General features: G+C 36.3%; 1 protein-coding gene across 3 annotated transcripts in view; it reads left to right on the forward strand.

Moving 5' to 3' along the window:
• The window catches only part of LOC150081647 (bifunctional heparan sulfate N-deacetylase/N-sulfotransferase-like), a 160,294-nt gene that overhangs the window by 74,962 nt on the left and 62,230 nt on the right, over window positions 1-23,102 (forward strand). For all 3 annotated transcript variants that reach the window (XM_090379507.1, XM_090379508.1, XM_090379509.1), the window contains exons 8-9: window positions 2,045-2,160; window positions 19,924-20,109. In XM_090379507.1, coding sequence (XP_090235633.1) covers window positions 2,045-2,160; window positions 19,924-20,109 — 302 coding nt within the window. The remainder of the gene's footprint in view (window positions 1-2,044; window positions 2,161-19,923; window positions 20,110-23,102) is intronic.

Raw genomic sequence — 23,102 nt, forward strand, 5'->3', positions numbered from 1 at the left:
GAAAAAGTGGTGGGGACATGCTGTATGAAGTAATGAAAATTTTGGATATGGTGTACACATGGTAAGAATATACCCAGATCCTTGACATAACGTGGCCTTGACAATGTCCCCTGCATACACACTACTCGGACTCCTTCCAGTCACTATCTGGCAGAGTAGAGGTAGCAAGATTATACACCAGATGATCCAGAAGCCTCCTAGAGAGTTACCAATAGGTTTGGTCCCGTGTACTAACTGGCGGCCGGCCTGTGAACACCGTTTTAGAGCTGTACCCTTGAAATGTAAGGAATATTGGATCTCGCCACAATGTTCATCATAACCTCAAAAGTCATCAATCATACTGCATGATAGAAGAGATGGGGAAGGGTTGACAGTAACTTAGCTCTGGAGACTAAACATGGGTTCCACCACTTCAAGCCTCCAATAAGCAAAGTGGTGGTATTGCACCGGTTGATAAGAGTCATCTACCACTTAGTACTGCCCGGTAACACAGACGGCGGCATTGCTCCATGTGATGTGGGCGCCACGCCTCGACTCCTGCTTACGTTGGTTCACACCTGTGTGCTCACCTGCAGTGTGCTTGTGCATGGAGGTTATAACCAGGATTACTAACAGTCCCACCATCATGAAGGTGCAAGCAGGGGATTTGGCTGTCACAGACCATCCGGACTTCGCCAAAATTGGGTCCACTTGACTTGAGTGTCACCCAAATATAGACTCCCAGGTAACAAGTACAACCTGTCTGGCATATCTGAGAGAATGTCTGTGACAACGTCAAGTACTACCCTAGATATGATAACGATTAATACAATTATACTTAATGACATTGATTTCCCAGTATTATTCTGACTTATTGCTCATTTCCTGGTTGGCTTGTATTCTGTTCCTTCCCATATGAAAATCAGATCCATTAATAAGTAATAAACTTTCCTTCTTTGATTAAAATTTGCAAAAATTAGGTAACACAAAGTAGTCACAGCTGGCAAAAGTGACTATTTATTTATTTGGAATAGCGTGTACATTACAGTGCTTAAATGCTAATTCATTTGTATGCAGAAATACAAAATAAAATTAACATTAATGCATAATAACAATTAAATGCAACTATTTACAGCTTTGAACAAAATATAATGCCATACGAATAATAACATAAAGATTGAGAGTCTAAATATTCTTGTTTAGTCTATTGAATATGACAGGTTGATAGTGGAACAGTTTATAGATTATAGTTGATTGGTTAACAATAGCAGAATTTTCTGTTACTGCATTCCTAAATTCCTTTCCAAATTAAGGAATGCAATACTGTTTTAAAACAATTAATTCAAAAGACCAGACATTTTCCAAATCAGTGTTTCTTGTGTCCACAATAATGAAAATATTATTTTTTTATTATTATTATTATTATTTTTTTATATATTTTGCTGAGGAACAAAAACAATCTACAACTATAAAACAGGTAGGGAGAACTACATTGAAAATAGTAACAATAGTATTAAACACAAACTAACATTTCAAACATTACGTAAAATATAGAACCATGTTTTTTCTAAGATTTTATTTAGACATTTTTTAATTAAAAAAAATAATAAAAAAATAACAGGATCCATGACATTAAAGTTATTAGTTATTTCTTATTTCCCTAACAGATAATGTATAATGAATATAGAAGCACAGAAAAGGACTAGGACAAAAAAAAAAAAAAAAAATGTTAAATTTGTAAGCATCACATTACAGTAATTAGTTTTAAAAAATAATCATATATATAAATCAGTGTTTGTATTATAAAATGTTTCAAGTAACAGTATCACAAGATATCTGCTATGCAGATTAGCAGATGTACTTTTCCTTTTTTTATATTGAATTCAGTGTAATTTTACAGTGTATACAAGGAACAGTTTTGTTTGTAAAGCTATTGGCATAGCTCATTTATATTAAAGAAATAAAAAAAAAATAAGTATATTTTTGCAAGGTGTTGATAATATTAAAAGTGTGTATGTGTATGTATGTATATATATATGTTATGTGTATACTCTTCTGTTCACAGAAAATGCTCACAAATTTTGGTGGTTTTGCCATATGTGGAGTCACGTTCAGCCACATCTGTTTGACAACATTACAGCTCTTGAAATGGAAATGAGAATGAACCGAGACTTTGCTAAAGTAAGCTTGAATTGGGATTAAAAGGTTCTATTTTCTTTCCTTTTAATGGATTTCAGCTATTTAGATATTGTCAAAAGTGAACAAATATTTTTGCATTAATTAGTATGTTTTAAATAGTGGCTAAAGAGTTAAAGGACCCAGTAATTTACATTGGGCACTGTCATAATTCAGACTATATATTATTTTTCTAGGTTTAGATTAGCTTAATTTTTATTAGCATGAACAAATTGGTTAGTTATATTCATATAGCATAAATTGCAAAAATCCTAATTACATGCAGAACGTATAGGTGTAACTATGGTCAGTAGTAATACCTACATTTTGAGGAACAAAGCCTGCTCAAATATAAGTGTTAGAATAGCCATACGGAGAGTGTGCAGTGCATCAAAAGAAATGCAAATTTTGCATAGCTAACAACTCTGGTTTTTTGAAGGAAATCTATCTTTTTGACTCAATTTTACTTCTCCATCTCACTTTCATAATATAATTTGTAAATTAGTTTCTCTTAATCTTTTTTGCAATAACATAGTTTTACTACATCTTTAAAATTTTGCAAATTTCTGCTTATTTTCATTAACAAATTGGCTGTTAGGTGTGTTCTGTGTTACAAAATAGGAACACAGCGTGATAGCATTGTTCTCGGTAATTTTCAACCATTTCATTGTGCTTATATGGTGTGAAGCAAATTAACATCTTTCAGTAAGATGCCAAAGAAATGTGTAAAATTTCAGAATTCGAGATTACATTCGTGATTTTCCATGTATTGTGAAATCTGAAAAAGGTAATATGTTTACTTTGGGTACTGTTTGTAAATGTGATTTTTTAATTTCATTTGGCAAGAAATGCAAAGAAATAGCCATACGGAGAGTGTGCGGTGCATCAAAAGAAATGCAAATTTAAGATGTAGAATTTCATAATAACAATGATGTCATACATGATTAATGTTTATTTGTATCTTTTTTTCATAGAACATATTGTTCCTCTAAGCTATTTCACTACCAGGAAACCTTTTGGAATAACATGCAGACATGTTATTCCAAAAGGTTTCCTGGTAGTGAAATAGCTAAAACATACAGTTATTAAATAGAATGGATATGAAAGGAAGAGGTACTAATAGTTTTGAAAAATGGACTGTTTTTAATTAATTGTTACAGATAGCACTAAGCAAAGTGATGCCAAACTATATCCCATTCTGGTCACCCTTCATAATAAAAAAATAAATAAATAAAATAAAAAAAGCAGCCTGCTTTTAGCACCAACATGGGTGACTGCATAGGATACATTAGGTACCTTCTGAACAACTTGGTGCCTCCATAGCCAGGTGGGCAGGAGCGGTAGTGCGTAGCACACGCTTCTTGATTAGACCGGGATTCGAGCACGTGACCACTAAATACGGAGGATGCAGAAAGGTCAGGGAATGACCACCGCATATCCCTGGAGCAATATGGCCTTAGTTGCTAATGCTCCTAGAAACCAAATAACAACAACAACTGAACAACCTGAAAGCTGTGGGATTCCTTTAAAAAACTGTCTGGGGCTTAGTGTTGACATTGTACTTTATATTCAAGATTTATTGAGTATAAGGTATTTTTAGTATATTTTGTTATACTAAAAAGTAGGAGATTGAGAACATGATGGTAATAGACAATAGGCCACCTTTTTCATCTTATTAATCTGTTTGCTGAAAAGATGAAATATTTCAAAGTAGATGAATATTTCATGAAAAGTACTATCTAGAAAGAAGTGCTAAAAGGAAAGTAGATTTAAACAGTTTCAACTGATGCATACCACTGATTTAAAATAAAAAAAAAAAAAAAAAAAAATTGAAGCATGTGCATATACATTGGCTGTTTTTGGTTAAATGTTTTTTTTTTTTTTTTTTTTTGCTCCAAAACAGCCTAAGCATTATAGAGAAGAAACAAAATATATAGTATAACACATATACATCAAATATCAATAAACAAAATAGAGTAAAATACAATATATATGTTTATAGTGATCTGGTAAATTATGGCAACCTCTGACAGGTCTATTTGAAGATGAGGCTAGAAGTTGTAAGAAAAGCCATATGAGCATTTTTTACCAAATTGAAAAGTATACAAGTGATCATCATAAGTGGTAGTGGCTCATATTTAAATCCAGTTCATGAACCAAAGGATTGAAAGAAGATCAGATTGATGAACTCAGTCCCACTGGATCAAAAAATATTTTTTGTCATACCTCAATGTCAATAAAAATATGTGATTCTGGAGGAAATAAATGCACTGATTCCGAACATCACCATAAAAAGTCTATCGCGTCTATATCAAAAAATGTACCAACGTTTAATATATATATATATATATATATATATATATATATATATATATATACACGTTTAATTGTAGATTGTTCCCGATCAAATCTCGCAAATCTAAAAGAATACATACATCTAAATGTAATAACCACATTATATATATATATATAATTCAAGTTCGTAATACAAGTGTAAGAAAAACATACTTTCTCTATAACTCAACTTCAGAAAAAATATCATAAATCATTGCAAAATAGTTATATTTCAATAATATTAGATAGTATGAATCAGAGCTGTAATACTCAATATGTTCTACGTTGATAATAATATCAGTAAAATAATAAGAGGAGTTTACCTCAATATAGTACGTAGAACACTTCTTGGAAGTGTTCTACATACTATATTGAGGTAAACTTCTCTTATTATTTTACTAATTTCAAAAATATATAATCAGCATATCTGTAATTGTCCTTAAAAATGTTTGCTACTAAGGGATTTTCTCTTGTATTCCTGCTTGCTCTCGCTCACAAGGAACCAGCAGTAATCCCCCATCATTACAGAATCCCAGTGACCTTGGTACCGCTTTCCATCATGGAAATATCTTGATGAAGCCGCTCCCCTTGTTCATCACTCACACCTCCCAAATTTTCTGGGGAAAAATTAAAGATGTGAATGAAGAAAACGAATTTTCAATGACATTTGACAGCCGATGTTTTTTTTTTTTTAGCACTCAAGTAAACACCAACATTTCATAATTTTTTTTCTTTCCTATATTCCTATTTTTTCTTTCCTATATTACCCAAAAACCCAAGTATTACTGCCTTAAATGATCACCAAGCTGCTTTAACTGGGTTTCAAATGCAACATCTTTCAGGAGTTTCCTAATTTGGGGTCCTACGAAAATTCCTTAAGTTTGGCATACATCAAATTAGGAAATGCACTTCTGAAGTATGCAAATTCATTATCTTCTTTAACTAGTCCCTTCATGAAATTTTTCAATCCAAGTTTGATGTGCAGGGATGGAAGAAGAACCTTGTTTGATTGCACTAAAGAAATATATTTTACATTATATTGTCCTGGTATGAACTCTTCCTGCTTGTCTCAACATCGCACAACGTAACGTTCTTCTGTCCCACAAACACAAAAAACAACGATATTTTGTGAAATCCCCCTGCAAAACAGTAACCTTAAAATTACTGCATGTGTTCCAATCATAATCCTGGTATTTTATAGCATGTAGAACCTTAAACATGGTTTCATGCTTTAAGTCCAACTGAAACACAGGAACTGATGGAAATTTGTTGGCATTATGAAGCAAAACTGCTTTTGAACTTAATTTTGAGGCATCCATGAATAAACGGCATTTATCTGACTTATGCACGACACCTAGTTCTTTCAGCAGTCTAATAATGTCTTTGCAAAAACACATACTGCCCTCTGTAGCAAAATACAGTAGACTCGATTTTCCGGGATAGATGTTAAAAAAAAAACTTCCCGGATAATCAATTTTTCGGTTAATCCAAAAATACAGTAAGTCCCTGACATACGTAAGAGATATGTTCTAGGACTTTTTACAAAATTAAAGTTTTACATAATTAACTCGGAAATGACTAATAAAATATTGCTACTATGCCAAAATGCCCTGATATGCCAAAATTACAAAAACTACATAATATCCTCAGAAGAATGAAGAAAAATAGTTATATATTTTTAATTAGTTCGATTAAAAACTTTATCTGGGGACAGTGGTGAAGCAGCCAGAATGGCACATAAGAAAAGAAAATATAAAAGGAAGAAAGAAACGCATGTTATTGTACTGTAAAAACTGATTTGTATTTTGTAGCCTTGGTTATTATAGTTAACTTCATTTATGCCGTCACCGCTTCTCGTATTATCTTTCTACTTTTTTATTGTGTTCACTGTTTCCACTGACAAATCTGAATTCTGAACGATACATGTTAATGTTTGGCCATTTTCATACATCCTTATTATTTTAATTTTCTGATCCAAATCGATTGCTTTCCTTTTCTTCGTAGATTTACTAGTGGCGCTGTCACTTATTCTCTTAGTCGGCACCATAATGAAATTTTCTGAAAAGAACTTCAGAGGGTTAAGGCGAAAACTCGCCTTAACCTGACGCAAGCTCACATTTTACTAAAGCACATTTCTGGAGGTCACTGCCATAAAACAGTAAAAACAATTTGCACTGGGCTTTTCTGTTAGTGAAATTCATTATAAACGGGTAGTAAACTAGATCTTATTGCATTTGCGATAATACCGATAGCTGGAATTCTGTGGGTTTTTACGTTATGGTGAAATCTTCAGTCATATAAAAAAATATATACATAACGTAACATAAGGAACCTACATAAGTCGGGGACTTACTGTAATGAAAAATGTTCAGCAACCACGTAAAATATATGGTGATAGATAAAAAACAAAAAAAACTTACCACGCACTACTTGTGTATTGGACACACATTTATTTTTTACGATGTCGATTTTAAATCGAATAGCTTCCCTTTTTCAAAACGATGCATCTGTTATAGATTTAACATGGGCAAACACAAGAGGTGCAGAACACAACAATCGACGCAACGCACTAAAACTAAGCATTTGGTCTCCTTTTTTTTTTTTTGAGCTGCGGGTATGAAGATAGCGGGGGTTGCAAGATAATAATCTCCCAATGATTTATAATGCCGCTTCTTGTCATTTACTTGAAAAACATCTGTTTATACCTATTCTAGTTATTACTTGAATTTTATGATTTTTTGTTGATTTTTTTAAAATTAGGAGTAAATCTTTGACTAAAATATAGTGGGTTTTTTGATATCTGTTTTAAATTTGTGGTAAAGTTATTGTTTATGTTTCTTGATATTGTCTGATACTGAGCAGTGATCTCTCTCTCTATGGCGGGTTCTATGAGGTGACTTTCTTTATGAAAGTGAAAATTCATAAAATTTAAAACTTTGTACATGAATGCTTTTAAATATTAATTTGCTCTTATTTTGATGTGGTTGCGCAGTATTAGAATAAAAATTATTTCAAAAATCAGATTGGAATTTTAATACTATCTTCTGCATCTATTCGTGTATCACTTGATTCAATTTCATTAACTTCTAGATCTGAATCCCAGAAAATTTCAGCCTGGAGAAGATTCTGAAAATGTATTTATGTTTCTTATATCAGTGAAGGGGAAACACATTTCACCATAATAACGTAAAAGCCTTTTAATCTCCTCCAATTTTAAAATCTATTTTCATGCTATCACCCTATTATAAATGGTTTCTGCAATTACTTAGAAACAGAGATAAGGGATGGCAGAGTTTACTGGAAGATTTATAATATACTTTGTGAAGTTGTATTTGAAATGACATTAAAAAACTTATGTATACACTCCTTAGGGATATGAAAAATGTGTGGGCTCTGAGGAGTCTATTTTTAAAATGGGAGTTGTGGGAATTTTAAAAATAAACTCATTATTTATTTTGTGCAAGATAATTCTTTTAAAATTGTTCATTTTAAAAGTAAAGCCACATTATTTGTATTAAGTACAATGCTACCAAGTAATGATCGTTGATATAATTGTGCAAGGGCACTATTGGAGGTAGTGAAAGTTTTGCATTTCAAGTGTTCAATTTCTCATAAATCCATATTTGAAGTGACATGCATCATGCTGCCATACAGTCAGTCCTTGTATAACACGTGTTTACACCACACGAATTCGATCATACACGATTTATAAATAGGGGAATGATATCTTATATAACATGAACCGAATTCGCTTATGCACAATTCGCCTTTGTGTTTACAAGAAATGGCAGTCGAACGCAGAATCACCCCAACTGAACGCAACACGATAGGAACGAAGAGAAGATTCTGAAAATGTATTTGTTTCTTATATCAGTGAAGGGGAAACACATTTCACCATAATAACGTAAAAACCCACATAATTCCAGCTATCAGTATTATCGCAAAGGCAATTAGATAGAGTTTACTACCAGTTTACAACAGATTCCACTAGCAGAAACGCAACTGGAAATTGTTTTTATTGTTTTATAGTAGTAACCCCTAGAAATGTGCTTTAGTAAAATATGAGGTGTTAATAGTGTATCTCTGCCTTTACGGTGTTGTTTATTCAGTTGCTACACGCGCGCAGCTTTGTTTATGTGTATCAAGTGTGCCTCCTCCTTTTGTAATTTTGCTTTATTCCCTAAAAATGAGTAAAATACTTAAAAGGTGTGAAAAGGAAGCATCCTGGTGAAGACGCTACAGATTCAGAGAGAAAAAGAAAAGCAATATCTATAAACAGAAGCGGACTAGGTCAAAAATTCTTACCCGGGGAAATTTATAGTGGCCTCATACTAGTGTTTATGGCCAAAATCACACCGGCCTCCGGCCCACCGGGGTTTCCCCGGTAAGGCTTATGGCCAGTCCGCCTCTGTCGATAGAGGAAAAAATATGAATTTGTGAAATGCTTTGAGCGAAATGAAAGACCATGTGATATTGCATGTGCCACAGACCTAAATGAGATGACGCCGAGAATTACAAAGAATACAGAGAAAATAAAAACAACTTTCATAGCAGGAACAACTCAAAGTGTAATTAAAATCCATTAGATTAAGACACAAGAATTGGAAGAGATGGAACAGCTGTCATCTGTTTGGATAGAAAATCAAACAAAAAACAAGTTTGCTGACGATAGAAGCAAAAGCATTAGCAATATTTTATTACGTAATAGTCGTAATAAAATACTTAAGTATTTTATTACGATTATTTATTGTGTTTGGTAATGTTTTGGTTTTGGTTACAAATGTGTGTTCAGTCTTGGGTGGTCGGCACCTAACCCTATTTTTCCCATAGGGCTTGTTGTTCATATTGCACAATTTTGCATTGCATGAGGGTTTCTAGGAACACAACTATCGTGCTATACGAGGATTGACTGTATATTATTGAGCATTGTGTTATTTTTTTAGTTGAATCTTACTTGTAAACAAAGTCTTACAGTGAATGTCAAGAAAAGTTTGTTGAAAAATTCTCTACCACTAGCTGTCCATGCAAGCCTGCAACTTTCAAGATAATAAAGAAGTTTTATGAGTGGATCTATTAGGAATAAGGAATATGAAAGAAGGAATTTTTTTACATGTGACACTTTAGACGACATCACACAAACAATATTGCAATCTCCAAACAAATCTCTGTGAAACTCTGCATTCAAAAGGGAATATCACTTGTACTGGTTTTGTACTCATTGTTTGGCATTCTTGTAATGCTAAACAATAAGAGGTTGGGAATAGCCACGAGATAAAGGCTCCATCGGATAAGAGACAATCACCAAGTTGTGATCTGAGGTGCCTAAAGGACCACTCACTTCGACCGTGTACATCCATCCATTCGCTCCAAATGTTTGTCCGTTTCTTCCTTGCATTTATTTAAACTGTCAACACAATGGCAGATGGAAGTTTGTTCCATCAATCAACTACCCACTGGCTAAAGACAAATTTCCCACATCTATTTGACAACTGTCTTTCCTCAATTTTAGTTTATGTCCCCCTCAGGTTTGTGATCTGAGCAAGAGGAAGAATCCCATCAGCATTGAGCCTGTTCAATCCATTTAAGGCCTTATACACTGCAATCAGATCACCTTGCAGTCTCCAGACGCTGGAATTTGTAGAACTTAAGCCTTTCTTTGTAAGAGCACTCCCTTTGTTCCCCTTACCGGTCTTGTTGCTCTTCTGTACTAGTTCTAGCAACTCTACATCCTTCCTAAGGATGTAGAGTTGCTAGAACTAGTACAGAAGAGCAACAAGAAGTTTGGTTCCTCATTTTAGGAACCAAACTTGTTCCTAAAATGAGGCTTCCAAACTTGTGCACAGTACTCAAGGTGTGGCTGGACCATTGCCTTATACAAGGGGATAATCACCGCCTTTCTCCTACTAGCAAAATTCTTGTATGTCATTGAGAAGACAGCATGACCTGCTGTGGCAGCCTGTCTGCATTGCTCAGAAAACTTCATATCTGACTACACAATTTCCAGCAGGTCTCTTTCGTTCTCCACTACCCTGAGTGTAACACCACACAGTTGATATATTGCTCTGGGGTTACTGCTACCCGTATGCAATACTTTGTATTTGTCAATGTTAGTTGCCACTTCTCAGCCTATCAGCTCAACTTTTCTAGATCCTGTTGCAGCAGCATACTGTCATTAACAACCCTGCCAACCTTTGTATTATCTGCAAACTTCGACATTAAGCTTGATATACCTTCATCAATATCATTGATAAATATACAAAACAACAATGGGCCCAACACCAAACCTTGGGAGAATCCACTTATAACATTTGACCACGAAGTGCAGTGTCCATTGATTATGACTCTGTGTTCTCCAACTCAACCATCCTTTTATCCATTGTAGCAATTTGCCCTTAATGCCTACTGCTCCAATTTGTACAGTAGACTTCCATGTGCAACAGTAGCAAAAGATTTCCTGAAACCCAAGTATTGTATAAATGTATATCAGAATCATTTTTTGCATCCAGTTCTTTTGTGACCACATCATAGTATCCAATGAAATTGGTCAGACAAGACTTCCCCTTGACAAACCCACCTGTTTCTGAATTATTACCGCTATCTTGTCTAGATGATCCTGCAATGCTTCTTTAACCAGTGACCCCATTATTTTCCCCAGAACAGAAGTTAAACTAAGAGGTCTGTAATTACTCGTGTCACCCTTTGATCCCTCTTTGTGAATTGGAGATGTATTTGCACATCTCCAGTCTGTGGGGACGTACCCCGAGTCCAATGATTATGGACTCAGGGTACATAATTATGTTTGCTTACTGTTTGCTTACTTCCTTTGCCACCTTTAATATAACTGGATAAATCCCATCCACCCCATGTGCCTTTCTTATGTTTAACTTCAATAATTTCTCCTCCACTTTGCTCTCAGTTATAACAAAATCATTTAAGTCGCTGTTAGAGTTTGATAAACATCTGGCCTTCCCCTCCCTGAATAACTCCTCATGTGTGAATGTTAAAGCAAAATACTCATTCAGTTTGGCAGCTATCAGAGCAGGATCATCTATAGTCAAACCATCAGTTTCAAGTGGACCAATCTGATTCATCCCCTTCCTTTTAGAGTTTTTTAAGTAAAGAAGTTTTTGCTGTTTTTCTTTGCATCCTTTGCCAAAGGTTTCTCATAATCTGCTTTTGCTTACCTAACCTCCTTTGTGACTTGATTACAGACTAGCTTATATGTACCATAGGCTTCTGTGTTGCCTGATAATTTATATGCATCCCACTCATTTCTCTTCTCTGCCACGAGTCTCATTAGTTCATCTGACATCCATTGGGCCTAAACCTAGAACGGTTTTTCTTAGTTGGCATGAAAAGCCTAGTAGCTTCTAAGATTAATTCCTTGAATGCTTCCCATTTAGAATTTGCGATTGGTAACATCATGAGTTGGTCCCACTGTATCAAATTTAAAAAATCTCTGAGACCACTGTGGTCACCTTTGTGAAAGCAGAAACCCTTCCCTTTGCCCCTGATGGTACTTAAATCTTTAAGTAAACCCATTTGCAGATTAAGGCATAATCCTGATGTAGATAATACGCCGTGGTCAACCTGTGTGTTCTACTGACACACCCTATTAGAGAATTAGGAGAGAGTGATTTTCCTTTGACAGTTGAAATTCACAAGTTCGTGGGCAGTAAATGGATGGCCATTGCACAAAACAGAAGGAACTGGTAAGCTTCTGTAGAGTCCTCCATCCTGCAGTGGATTGAAAATGGCTGATGATGATGATTTTCCTTTATTCTGGAAATTGATCTGTTCTTTCGCAGAAATGAGTCATCCATGCTTTCAGTAAATTTCACCTCTCTCTGTTTACATGGTAGGTGTAAGTGGGCCTGGTTTAGATCAGGGCATTAAAAAAAGAAATCACTTTAAAAATTTAGAGAGGACATGTGAGGCCCCTCTCTGTGGTCAGGCCTGAGGCTCATATGCCTGTTCATAAGTGCAGTAAACCCCCGCTATTCGCGGTATCTGTATTCATGGTTTTGCGTATTCGCGATCGTTGATTTAATATAAAATGAAACCAAAAACAAATGTGAATTTTAAAGCGCCGTGAATATTTTCCGGCCCCAGGGCTAATCTTGGGGACAAATTTGAGCATATTGTATTTTGGCCGACTACTGAAAAAGTAAAAGGTTAGCTTTTAATTTTTGAAATTTCTAGTTGTGTGCTGATTTATATTGTTCTTTGCACGAGTTGCAAGTCTTGGATTAGTGGCCCTACGTCCACGTCGTCTGGGGCGGGCGGCACGGGGCGAGTCCCCTGCCGGCTAAACGGGCTGAACTGGTGCAGAGGGTTTCGAGGGAATTTATTTTTTGTATTTCCGTGCCCTTTTTCGTTGTCCTAAGTTCTGGGACCCCGGTCTGTTTGACTTGGACTGGGGTTGTTTTTAAAGTTTTAAAGTTTAGAATTGCATTAGAAATTGAATCGTTGGATTGTTGGCTCCTTGCTCTTTGATATTGTAAATATTTCACCACTTGTCATTGTTGACACTTGGTTTTTAAGTGTGTATATAGTGTTCGCATTTTATTTTTTACAATGTCGTCTAGTAGTAGTGAACTGGACCCAATGAGTCAAGAAATAATGTCAGCAGCTTCAGAGCTGACTGAAGAAGAACGAGATGAAATAACCCATAGTATCTTATCTCAAGCACAAGATCTAGCAGAGATAGAAGTCCTAGCAGATAGTTCTCTGGCTGGAACATCAGTGAAGTGCATATCGTCATCGGTTGCTGGAACTTCACAAATAACACAGAAAGCATCAACCACTTCTCAAAATGCTCAAAGAAAAAGAAGGGCAAAAGGAAATGAATCTGATGCCAGCATATCAAAAAGATCCTTAAGTAAGAAGCAAAAGAAGGATGACAAGATGAAGTCGAAACATGATGAGTTCCAATATGTCCACAATCAGCGAGAACGATTACGGGCCTTTCTCTGGGATAAATTAAGCAAGGTTCCAACTGCCTCTATAAGAACTATATTGGAAATCTGGGACCAATTAGAGGCTAAAGCATTCAATGTCTTCACCGAGAATATACTATTGAAAGAAAGGCTTAAGAAAAAGGATGAAAGAAGCAAAAAAGATTCATATGCGAAGGTTGCTAAGAAGGATATTGAGTTTCATGAGAAACCGTCCAAAAAGATTATACTGAAAGCAGTATCGCAAAAATATCAAACAAGTGAGCAAGTAAAAGAAGATGTGCTGAAAGAAATCCGCCCTATTTTGACAGAAGTGAAGGTCAAAAATATAAGAACAATAAGAGACAGATGTGTTATTGTGGAAACAGCAACTGATGACGATATAGCTAAGATCAAGGGTTGTTCCAAGCTGGACACGCTGGGAATAAAAAGTATGGTTCCAAGATCTATATTACCAAAAGTCGTTATCTTTGATGTTGAAAAGGGAATGAAGAAAGAAGACCTTCCTAAAGAACTATGGTTAAAGAACTTCAGTGAAATGGGAATGAGTGAAAAGAAGTGTTGTGACGGAATCCAAGTATTAACAATAAATAAGACCAAAGACAAGGACACTGAGAACTGGATCGTCCAATTTAGTGCAAGCGTATGGAAGAAAAGGGTGAAGTGTAGATCGCGGCTGTTAATTGGTTGGTCAGCTAATAGGTTCAAGGAGATCTTCCCAGTAACCCAATGCTATAAATGCATGATGTACGGCCATGTAGCTAAATACTGTAAGAAAGAAGCGAATTGTGGTCACTGCGGTGAAGTTAAGCTCTCGTACAAAGAATGTCCAAATAAAAACAAACAACCAAGATGCTGTAATTGTAAAAGGAATGGGGCTGCGGCAGATCATGCTGCTATAAGTAAAAACTGCCAAGAATACAGCAAAGCTATAGAAATTTATAAAAGAAATATAAATTATGGCTAAAATAAAAATCTTACAGTTAAACGCCCAAAGAGCCAAAAGTGTTGCACTTCAAGTAAACTATATTATGGAGAAAAAGGACATTGTAGTAGCAATTCTTCAGGAGCCTTATGCGGTAGCAGAGCAGGTAAGATGTTACCCGAGATCATATAGAGTCATCTCGGAGGGAGTATTACCCAATGCGACAATAATAGTTCGGAGCAAACATATAGTTGTTACAAAAGTGTCTACTTTATGTAACAAGAATGCAATATGTACTGAACTCATTGGGGACTTCGGTAGGCTCTATATGGTGGCTCTGTACTGCCAACCTTCTGAAAGTTTAGATACGAGTTTAACGTACTTAGAGAAGTTGCATAGACTACTGGGGTCTGAAAGGATCGTTATCGGAGTAGATACCAACTCTAACTCTCTACTCTGGGGCAGTGAAAACTCCGATGACAGAGGGAATCTGCTGGAGGAGCATATAGCTGCAACAGGGTTAGAGGTGATTAATGACTTAGGACATCCTCCAACTTATAATACTGTACATGGCACTTCATATATAGATGCTACTTTTGCTTCAGGAGCAATAAGAAATAAAATAAAGAACTGGAGAGTTGTTGAGAACTTGACTACGAGTGACCACAACGCGATTCTGTTTGATATCGATTCTCAGGACTCGATACGGAGTTGGAATAAAATAGAAAGATTTTTAATAACGAACGCTGCATGGCCAAGGTTTACTGAAAATTATAACAGTCTGATGCGACGAGTTTGCTGGGATGACCTTGCAGCTGATGATCATGTTAAAGAACTGACAAATGTTATCACACAAGCTTGCACTCGAAGTATGAAAAAACGAAACACCACTTCTAGACCAGTTTTCTGGTGGACTAATGAGTTGACCAATCTAAGGAAGGAAGTCAATCAACTGAGAAGATTATGTCAGAGGCAAAGAAGGAACTGTAATATTGATTTAGTTAGAATTTATGTTGAGCAATATAAAGAGAAAAGAAGAAATTATGTATTAGCTATTAATAAATCTAAAATAACTCATTGGAAGAAATATATTGAAGAGCAAGGATCCAGAGATCCTTGGGAAATTTTAAAAATAATTAACAATAAAAAGAGCCTATTGGACATAACCACAACTATTGGAAACGAAAATGAGCAAACTCTGAACTGGGAACAGTCTGTGAACAGGATATTGGACGACTTATTCCCGCGAATAGAAAACCAAGAACAAGCTGTTGATAATTTATGCCAAGAACTCCACGAAACAGATGAAGAAAGTGATTTTACACCAGATGAAGTGTGTGCAGCAATTAATCGGGCAAAGAATAATAAGACACCGGGCCTTGATGGGATAGAAGTTTCTGTAATGAAGAAAGCGTATGAACTGACTCCGGAGGCGTTTGTTGAAATGTACAACAAATGCATAAAAGAGGGTATCTTTCCCGGGGCCTGGAAAGAAGCACACGTGAGGTTGATAGTTAAAGGAACAGACAGATTGTTAAACGAGACTGGAGCATACCGACCCATTGCTCTCCTTCCAGTGCTAGGCAAAGTATATGAAAGACTCTGTGCGAGTCGCATAATGATTAGATATGAAAGAAAGTCTATGTCCTCTGAGCTTCAGTTTGGATTTAAAACTGGGAAAAGCACAGAGGACGCTATATATAGACTAGTCCGCACTGTTGAGGGAAGCAATGATAGATATGTTCTTGCCGTTTTTATTGACTTCCGTGGTGCTTTTGACAGGCTCTGGTGGGAGAGTATCCTAGCTAGGATCAGAGAAATTGGTTGTCCTAAAAACTTATACCAAGTATGTGAGAACTATTTCAAGGAAAGAAATGTGATCATAAGAAATAATTATGGTGAGATAATCAGACCTATGTACCGGGGATGCCCTCAAGGCTCGGTAATGGGTCCATACGTTTGGAATATGGTGTTTGACACTTTTCTCCAAAACAGTTTTGCTGGTGTAGATATGATAGCGTATGCGGACGACCTAGTGTTGTTAATTAGTGCTAATTCCCGCTCTCAATTGGAGACCAGAGCAGACAATGCACTGAGTTCATTGAGCGAATGGTCCAAGTTGAACAAATTAGAAATATCTAAAGAAAAAACAGTCCAGACTCTAATGAAGGGTAGCTTGTGCATGAACAGACATCCTACAGTACAATTGGAAGGAGAACCAATACGTTATGCCAAAAAGACAAAATACTTGGGTGTGCAGTTAGAGGAGCGGCTGTTCTTCACCGAGCATGTCCGCTACATTAAGAACAAAACAAGAATGCTGTATGCTAAGATTAAGAGAGTAGTAAGAATAGATTGGGGCATAAAAGGACGCTCCTTGAATATGTTATACCAGTGTTTATTTGTCCCAATACTAACTTACGCCTCTGGTGCATGGGTTCACCGAGTCGACAAGACTTTAATACAAAAGCATCTCATACAGGCACAAAGATTTGCTTTACTCGGAACTACACGTGCATGCCGTACAGTCTCCTCTGATGCACTCCAGGTATTGGCAGGACGAAAACCTGCTTATTTTGAAGTATTACTAAAAGGGTTAATATACTTCACCAAGAACAATATCAGAAAAACCATATTGGGTGTGACTTCCTGTCCAGAAGTTGGGCGAGAATACTCTAGGAATGAGGTCCGTGAAGAGAAGATAAGAATAAATACTGAGATAGTTGGTCTTTGGCAAGCGAGTTGGGAAACCTCTGAAAAAAGGTAGACAAACATATATGTTCCTGCCTGATGTACGACTGGTAGATTGTAGGTTAAAGCCCTGGTTACAGTTTGGGCTAAGAGCGAGTTTTCTACTTACTGGACATGGTCTGAAATATAAGTTGTCGCAGCTTGGATTACATTGCTCTGGATTGTGTGCTTGTGGAGAAGTTGAAACTTCCAAACATCTGATGCTCGAATGCAACGCATACTTGGACATACGCAGGAGATTAGAAACGCTTGTAGGAGTATTAGACGAGGATAGTCTGGGGATCCTGTTCACAGATTGTAACAATTTCGCTCTTTTTAACAAATTTGTTAATGAAATGTTTAATAAAAGAGACCTGATAGATAGTGGCGACCCACCTCCCCGTGGTTAGGGACGGGAACTATGCTGATCAGGATACATAGACCTGGTCCAAATGTATTGCTCCTCAGAATAGGCTAAGTGGTCACAAATTTATTTTGAGTTAAAAATTGAGTTTTAAAATTTATATTTTTATAAATAATTGTCACCTAAGATTCAGACGCCGGAAAATAAGATCCTAGCCATGGATGTGCTTTGGCACCGGTAATATTAGGATCAGGTATTTCTAATGTAATGTCTCTGTTTACATGGTAGGTATAAGTGGGCCTGGTTTAGATCAGGGCATTAAAAAAAGAAATCACTTTAAAAATTTAGAGAGGACATGTGAGGCCCCCTCTCTGTGGTCAGGCCTGAGGCTCATATGCCTGTTCATAAGTACAGTAAACCCCCGCTATTTGCGGTATCTGTATTCATGGTTTTGCGTATTCGTGATCGCTGATTTAATATAAAATGAAACCAAAAACAAATGTGAATTTTAAAGCGCCGTGAATATTTTCCGCCATAAAAAAACATGGCCGTGGCTAAAATTATCTTTCCCGGTCAAAACAGCGCTCAGTAGGTGGGGGAGAGAGGGGTGACAAAATCGCGAGCGTGGATGTTTCTCACTAATCCTTGTTCAGTATGTGTTATGTGCTTGTCATGGAAGGTTTGGTTGTTTGCTTTTAATTTATATGCTTATAAATTGAATAAATTTATCAATTTATAAATGGATATGCTTACAAAAGTGATAAATCTACCGTTTTGCAGTGTAAAACAGACTTTTTCGAGTGTGTTAACGAAAGAAAGTGCCTTTATTGTGGACAAGTTCTTTTTTACCCATACAAAAATATGGCTACGAATAACAAGGGAAATGTGAAAATATCAAAGAAGGTGATGACATTAGTGAATAAAATTGAGTTATTAGACAAAATTTCTAATGGTGAAAGTGTCTCTTCAGTGGCAAAACGTTATAAAATCAATGAGTCAGCGGTACGATCAATCAAAAAATCGGAAGAAAAAATCCGCTGTAGTGTCCGTGAAAACGCGCTAATTGCTTCAAATATTTGCTCTGTAACTCATGATTTAGAAAAAAATGGAAAAAGCTTTAAACATGTGGATAGAAGACCGAACTCAAAATAAAATTCTGTTAAGTTCACTCATCATTCGTGAAAAGGCAAAACTCCTTTATCAACACTTTAGCGAAACTGGTGATAGCACTGGCGGGATAAGTTTTTTAGCTAGCAAAGGCACTGGTTTGAAAGATTTGTTTGAAATTTCTAATAAATATTACATTTAATATTAAATTGTTTCTTATTTTCATTTTGATACCTTATGCTTGCATTTCACTATGCACTGTCTATGTACATAGTCATATTATGAAGATACATATAATACATACATAGACAAAATTTTAGACTAGTTTTTCTTATATATTTCATACTTTGGAACGGAACCCCTTTATTACTGTGGGAACCATAACTCAGTATTCGCGTTTTCAGTATTCGCGACATTTCTCAGGAACGTAACCCCCGCGAATAGCGGGGGGTTTACTGTACTGCCCTGATTATTGATTCATATTATGAACCAGAACAGAAAGCCACTTCAGTCTATTACAGCCCCTGATTATCGTATCAGCTTAAACATAAGGCTCATAGGCGCCTCTGTAGCCAGGTGGCAAGGAGCAGCAGTGCGTAGCACACGCTTCTTGATTAGACCGGGGTTCGAGCCCGTCACCACCAAATACGGGGGATGTGGATAGATCAAGGGAATGACCACCGCATATTCCCGGAGCAATATGGCCTTAGTTGCTAATGCTCCTAAAAACCAAATAACATAACATAAGGCTCATAATTATAGCCCATTAGCATTAGGGCATATGATGCAAGAAAGCAAACTTATATTGCATCAGCCAAAAAAAAAAAAAAAAAAAAAAACACACACCCTATTCTCATTTCACTAATCCACTCGCTCAAAATTTTGTCTAGTTCTGCCTTGAATTTGTTTAAGCTATCAACTTCTACAACGACAGATGGAAGTTTGTTCCAGCAATCAACCACCCGCTGGCTAAAGGCAAACTTCCGCACCTCTATCCTACAACTGTCTTTCCTCAATTTGAATTTATGCCCTCTCAGGCAATTATTCTGAGCAAGAGGAGGATTCCCATCAGCATTGAGCATGCTCAAACCATTCAAGGCTTTATACACCTCAATCAGATCACCTCACAGGTGCTTAGTCTCTAGACACTGTAATTTGCATTAAGTTATAATTTTTTTTAATCAGAGAAAGACTTTATACTCACCCTGTATATTCCATTTATATTTAGTGTTATTTGATATCTGTATCTAATATTATTAAACAGATATTCTTTAATATTGCACATTTAATTTGTGCCATTTTAATTATTATTTATTTATTTTCTACTATAAATAATCTTAATGTTGATTTAGAAAGCAGGAATTCCAACAGATTCTGGCTATTCGGTAGCTCCTCATCATTCAGGTGTGTATCCAGTACATCAGCCATTATATCAAGCTTGGAAAAAAGTGTGGGACATAAGAGTCACCAGCACGGAAGAATATCCTCATTTGAGACCTGCACGACTTAGAAGAGGGTTTATTCATGAAAATATTATGGTAATGAACAGAAATTCTGAATATAAATTCACAACTTTTTATGCACATTACAGACCTGAAGTTAACGTTCATTGGTGCAAAATTTTCTTTTAAAACTTGATTATAAATCAGTGTTCTATAATGAATCTGTAGGTGTAAAAATTAACTACAGCGACAGTACTTCTTATTTCATTATTTATTAATAAGCAGATTTCAGTTGCTGTAAGGTAATGTTTGAAGATAATACATTAACACTAAGGGGAATTCAATTTATCCAGCAATCAGATCTATAAAAATTATTTTAAAAAATAATAAAAAGAAAATAGCTCAGAAACTAATATCTTATATGTTGTTTTGAGGAATAATATCAAAATGTAGTAGTGGCATGTGATGCAAGAAAGCAAGTGTATAAGCTTATGCAGCATCAGCCAAAAAAAAAAAAAAAAAAAAAAAAATCACACCATTCCCTCCAAATGCTTGTCCAGTTCCTCCTTAAATTTATTTAACTTGTCAACTTCCACAACGACAGATGGAAGTTTGTTCCAGCAATTAACCACCCACTGGCTAAAGGCAAATTTCTGCACAATAAAGATGCAGCATTAAAATGTATTGCATTTAATATTCAATATGCAGAAAGGAAGCTGTAAAAGATCACCTTTTTCAATGTCCTTTTTAGCATTTATGGATATTAAATGTAATAAATTCTAATGGCACATCTTAGAATATTGAAAAAGGATCATCTGCATTAATATTGAGTTGGGCTTCTGTGAACTCGCCAAAAAAAAAGAAAAAGTAAACTGCAGCCATTATCAATCCACTGCAGGATGGATGCCTCAACAACTCATGTTGAGGGAAATGGACCATAATCTGCCATGCTGGTCCAGTGCAGGTTGGTAGATCAACCATATTTAGCAGTCAGGGGCTTGAACCCTCGATCTACTCAGAGCGTGTGCTACTGCACTCCTGCTCCTGACCACACGACTACGGAGGCCTTGGGCTCGCTGAATGGCTTGCAGATACCTTGCATTATCTACAAGGAGTTTGAAATCTTGTGATATGGATCACCATATTATCTGCACAGCATCTTGTAATTCTTCCACATAATTTTCATATTCCTTCGAGCAGTCACAATCCCAATATCAAGTTTTTCACAGAAATGGATGATTCCACTTACCTACTATCCCTTGGTGTGAAAGCTAGGATAGTGAAGGGAACCCTAAGGACTTACCAAGATCTAGGTGCTAAATTAACTGCTATTAAAAACAGCTAAATTCTGCAGGATTTTTTTCTTTGTTTTTTAAAGAGTAAATGGTTAATATAAAACTTATAACCATTACAGTATTTTTACTTCTTCTTCTTCTTTAATGCTGCCGAATGGCGTTTGCGACTTCGTTTTGATATTGTTCTCTGTCTAGCGCTGCGTGTAGAATTTGTGCTGTTGTCATGTGAAGCCAGGTGTTGATGTTATCTAGCCATGCCATTTTCGGTCTGCCTGGGCGTTTCTTGCCTTCGATCTTTCCCTCCAGGATGAGTGGTAGTAGGTGATATTTTTGTTGGTTCCTAGCGATGTGACCTAGGTATTTGCATTTCCTGCTGATGATGGTTTTGAGCAGGTCCCGTTCCGTGTGCATGTCCTGCAGGACCTGTGCGTTGGTTATCTTGGCTGTCCACGGAATTTTCAGCATTCTTCGGTAGAGCCACATTTCGAAGGCCTGGAGCTTTTTTGTAGTGGTTGATGTTAGAGTCCAGGTTTCTACACCGTAGAGCAGTATTGGCCAGATGTAGCATTTCAATGTGCGTAATTTGAGCACGATGTTCAAGCTTCTGTCGGTGAGGAGGGTTCTCCATTTGGTGAATGCCTGCCTGGCTTGTTCAATTCTGCTTTTGATTTCGGCCTCATGGTTCAGCTGGTCATCAATGAGCACTCCGAGATACTTGAAGCGGTGTATTTGCTCTAATTTTTCGTTGTTTAGTTTGATCGTGATTTTGCTTGCAGTCCTGCTGACCTTCATCACCTTTGTTTTCTTTTTGTTGATTCGTAGCCCCCATGCTTGGCTTTCTATGTCCACTTCGTTCAAGATGGTCTGTAAATCTTGTTCTGAATCCGCTATTAGTGCTGTGTCATCGGCATATCTTAAGTTATTGATGTAGTGTCCGTTAACTTTTATGCCGATGTTCTTGTCAGCCAGTGTTTGGTCGAAGATCATTTCCGAATAGATGTTAAAAAGAATGGGAGATAATGGACAGCCTTGCCGGACGCCTTTTTTTATTGGAATTGGGTCTGTCAGATCGTTGTCATAGCGAAGCCGGGCTGTTTGATTCCAGTATTTTTACTAAACTTTCAAAAATAATAAATCAAAGTGAATGAAAACTTTGCATCTGTGGAAATCATTGATATTTCCCAATATCAATAGCAAGGCTTTCTCAACTTCTCTTGTGTTTTTTTTGTTTACCACAGTTTAAATTGCCTAGTAATTGCAATGGTCTTAATGCTTGTGCTCACAGCAGAACAAATTTTGCCTTCAGCAGGAGTTGCTTGGTTTACACTACATTTTAAATAAATGGTATGTGACAAAAGGTCAATTTTCCATTTATTTTAAAAAATGAACCATCTACAAATATATGACAACTTTTTTTTTTTTTTTTTTAGAACTTGTTGGTTTTTGCATTATTTAGTTGGTATTGCCTAGTCAGATGATTCTTTTTCCCCATTGCCACATGTTGAAGCCTTACTAATTTCCAGTCCACCTTCCTTAAGAGTGATTTCAGAAAGGAAGATTCATTTAGCAGACAGCATGGTGACTGTAATTTTACTGAAGGATGTTCAAACAGATCTCTACTTTTCCCTAATCAAAAAGAATTAAATATTGGGGCTTGGTCTTGCCAGAGCCAGTTTAGAGCCCTCGACATGTGTAAAAGAATGCAACTACTTGATTCTAGTTTCAAGAATCTTCCTGCAGGAAAGGGCATACCTCTTTTTGCATAGTTGCTGATTATTTGTACTACTGCCCTGG

Source organism: Mastigoproctus giganteus, chromosome 8, assembly GCF_048544385.1.
Source record: "Mastigoproctus giganteus isolate SK-2022 chromosome 8, ASM4854438v1, whole genome shotgun sequence".
Taxonomy (NCBI): domain Eukaryota; kingdom Metazoa; phylum Arthropoda; class Arachnida; order Uropygi; family Thelyphonidae; genus Mastigoproctus; species Mastigoproctus giganteus.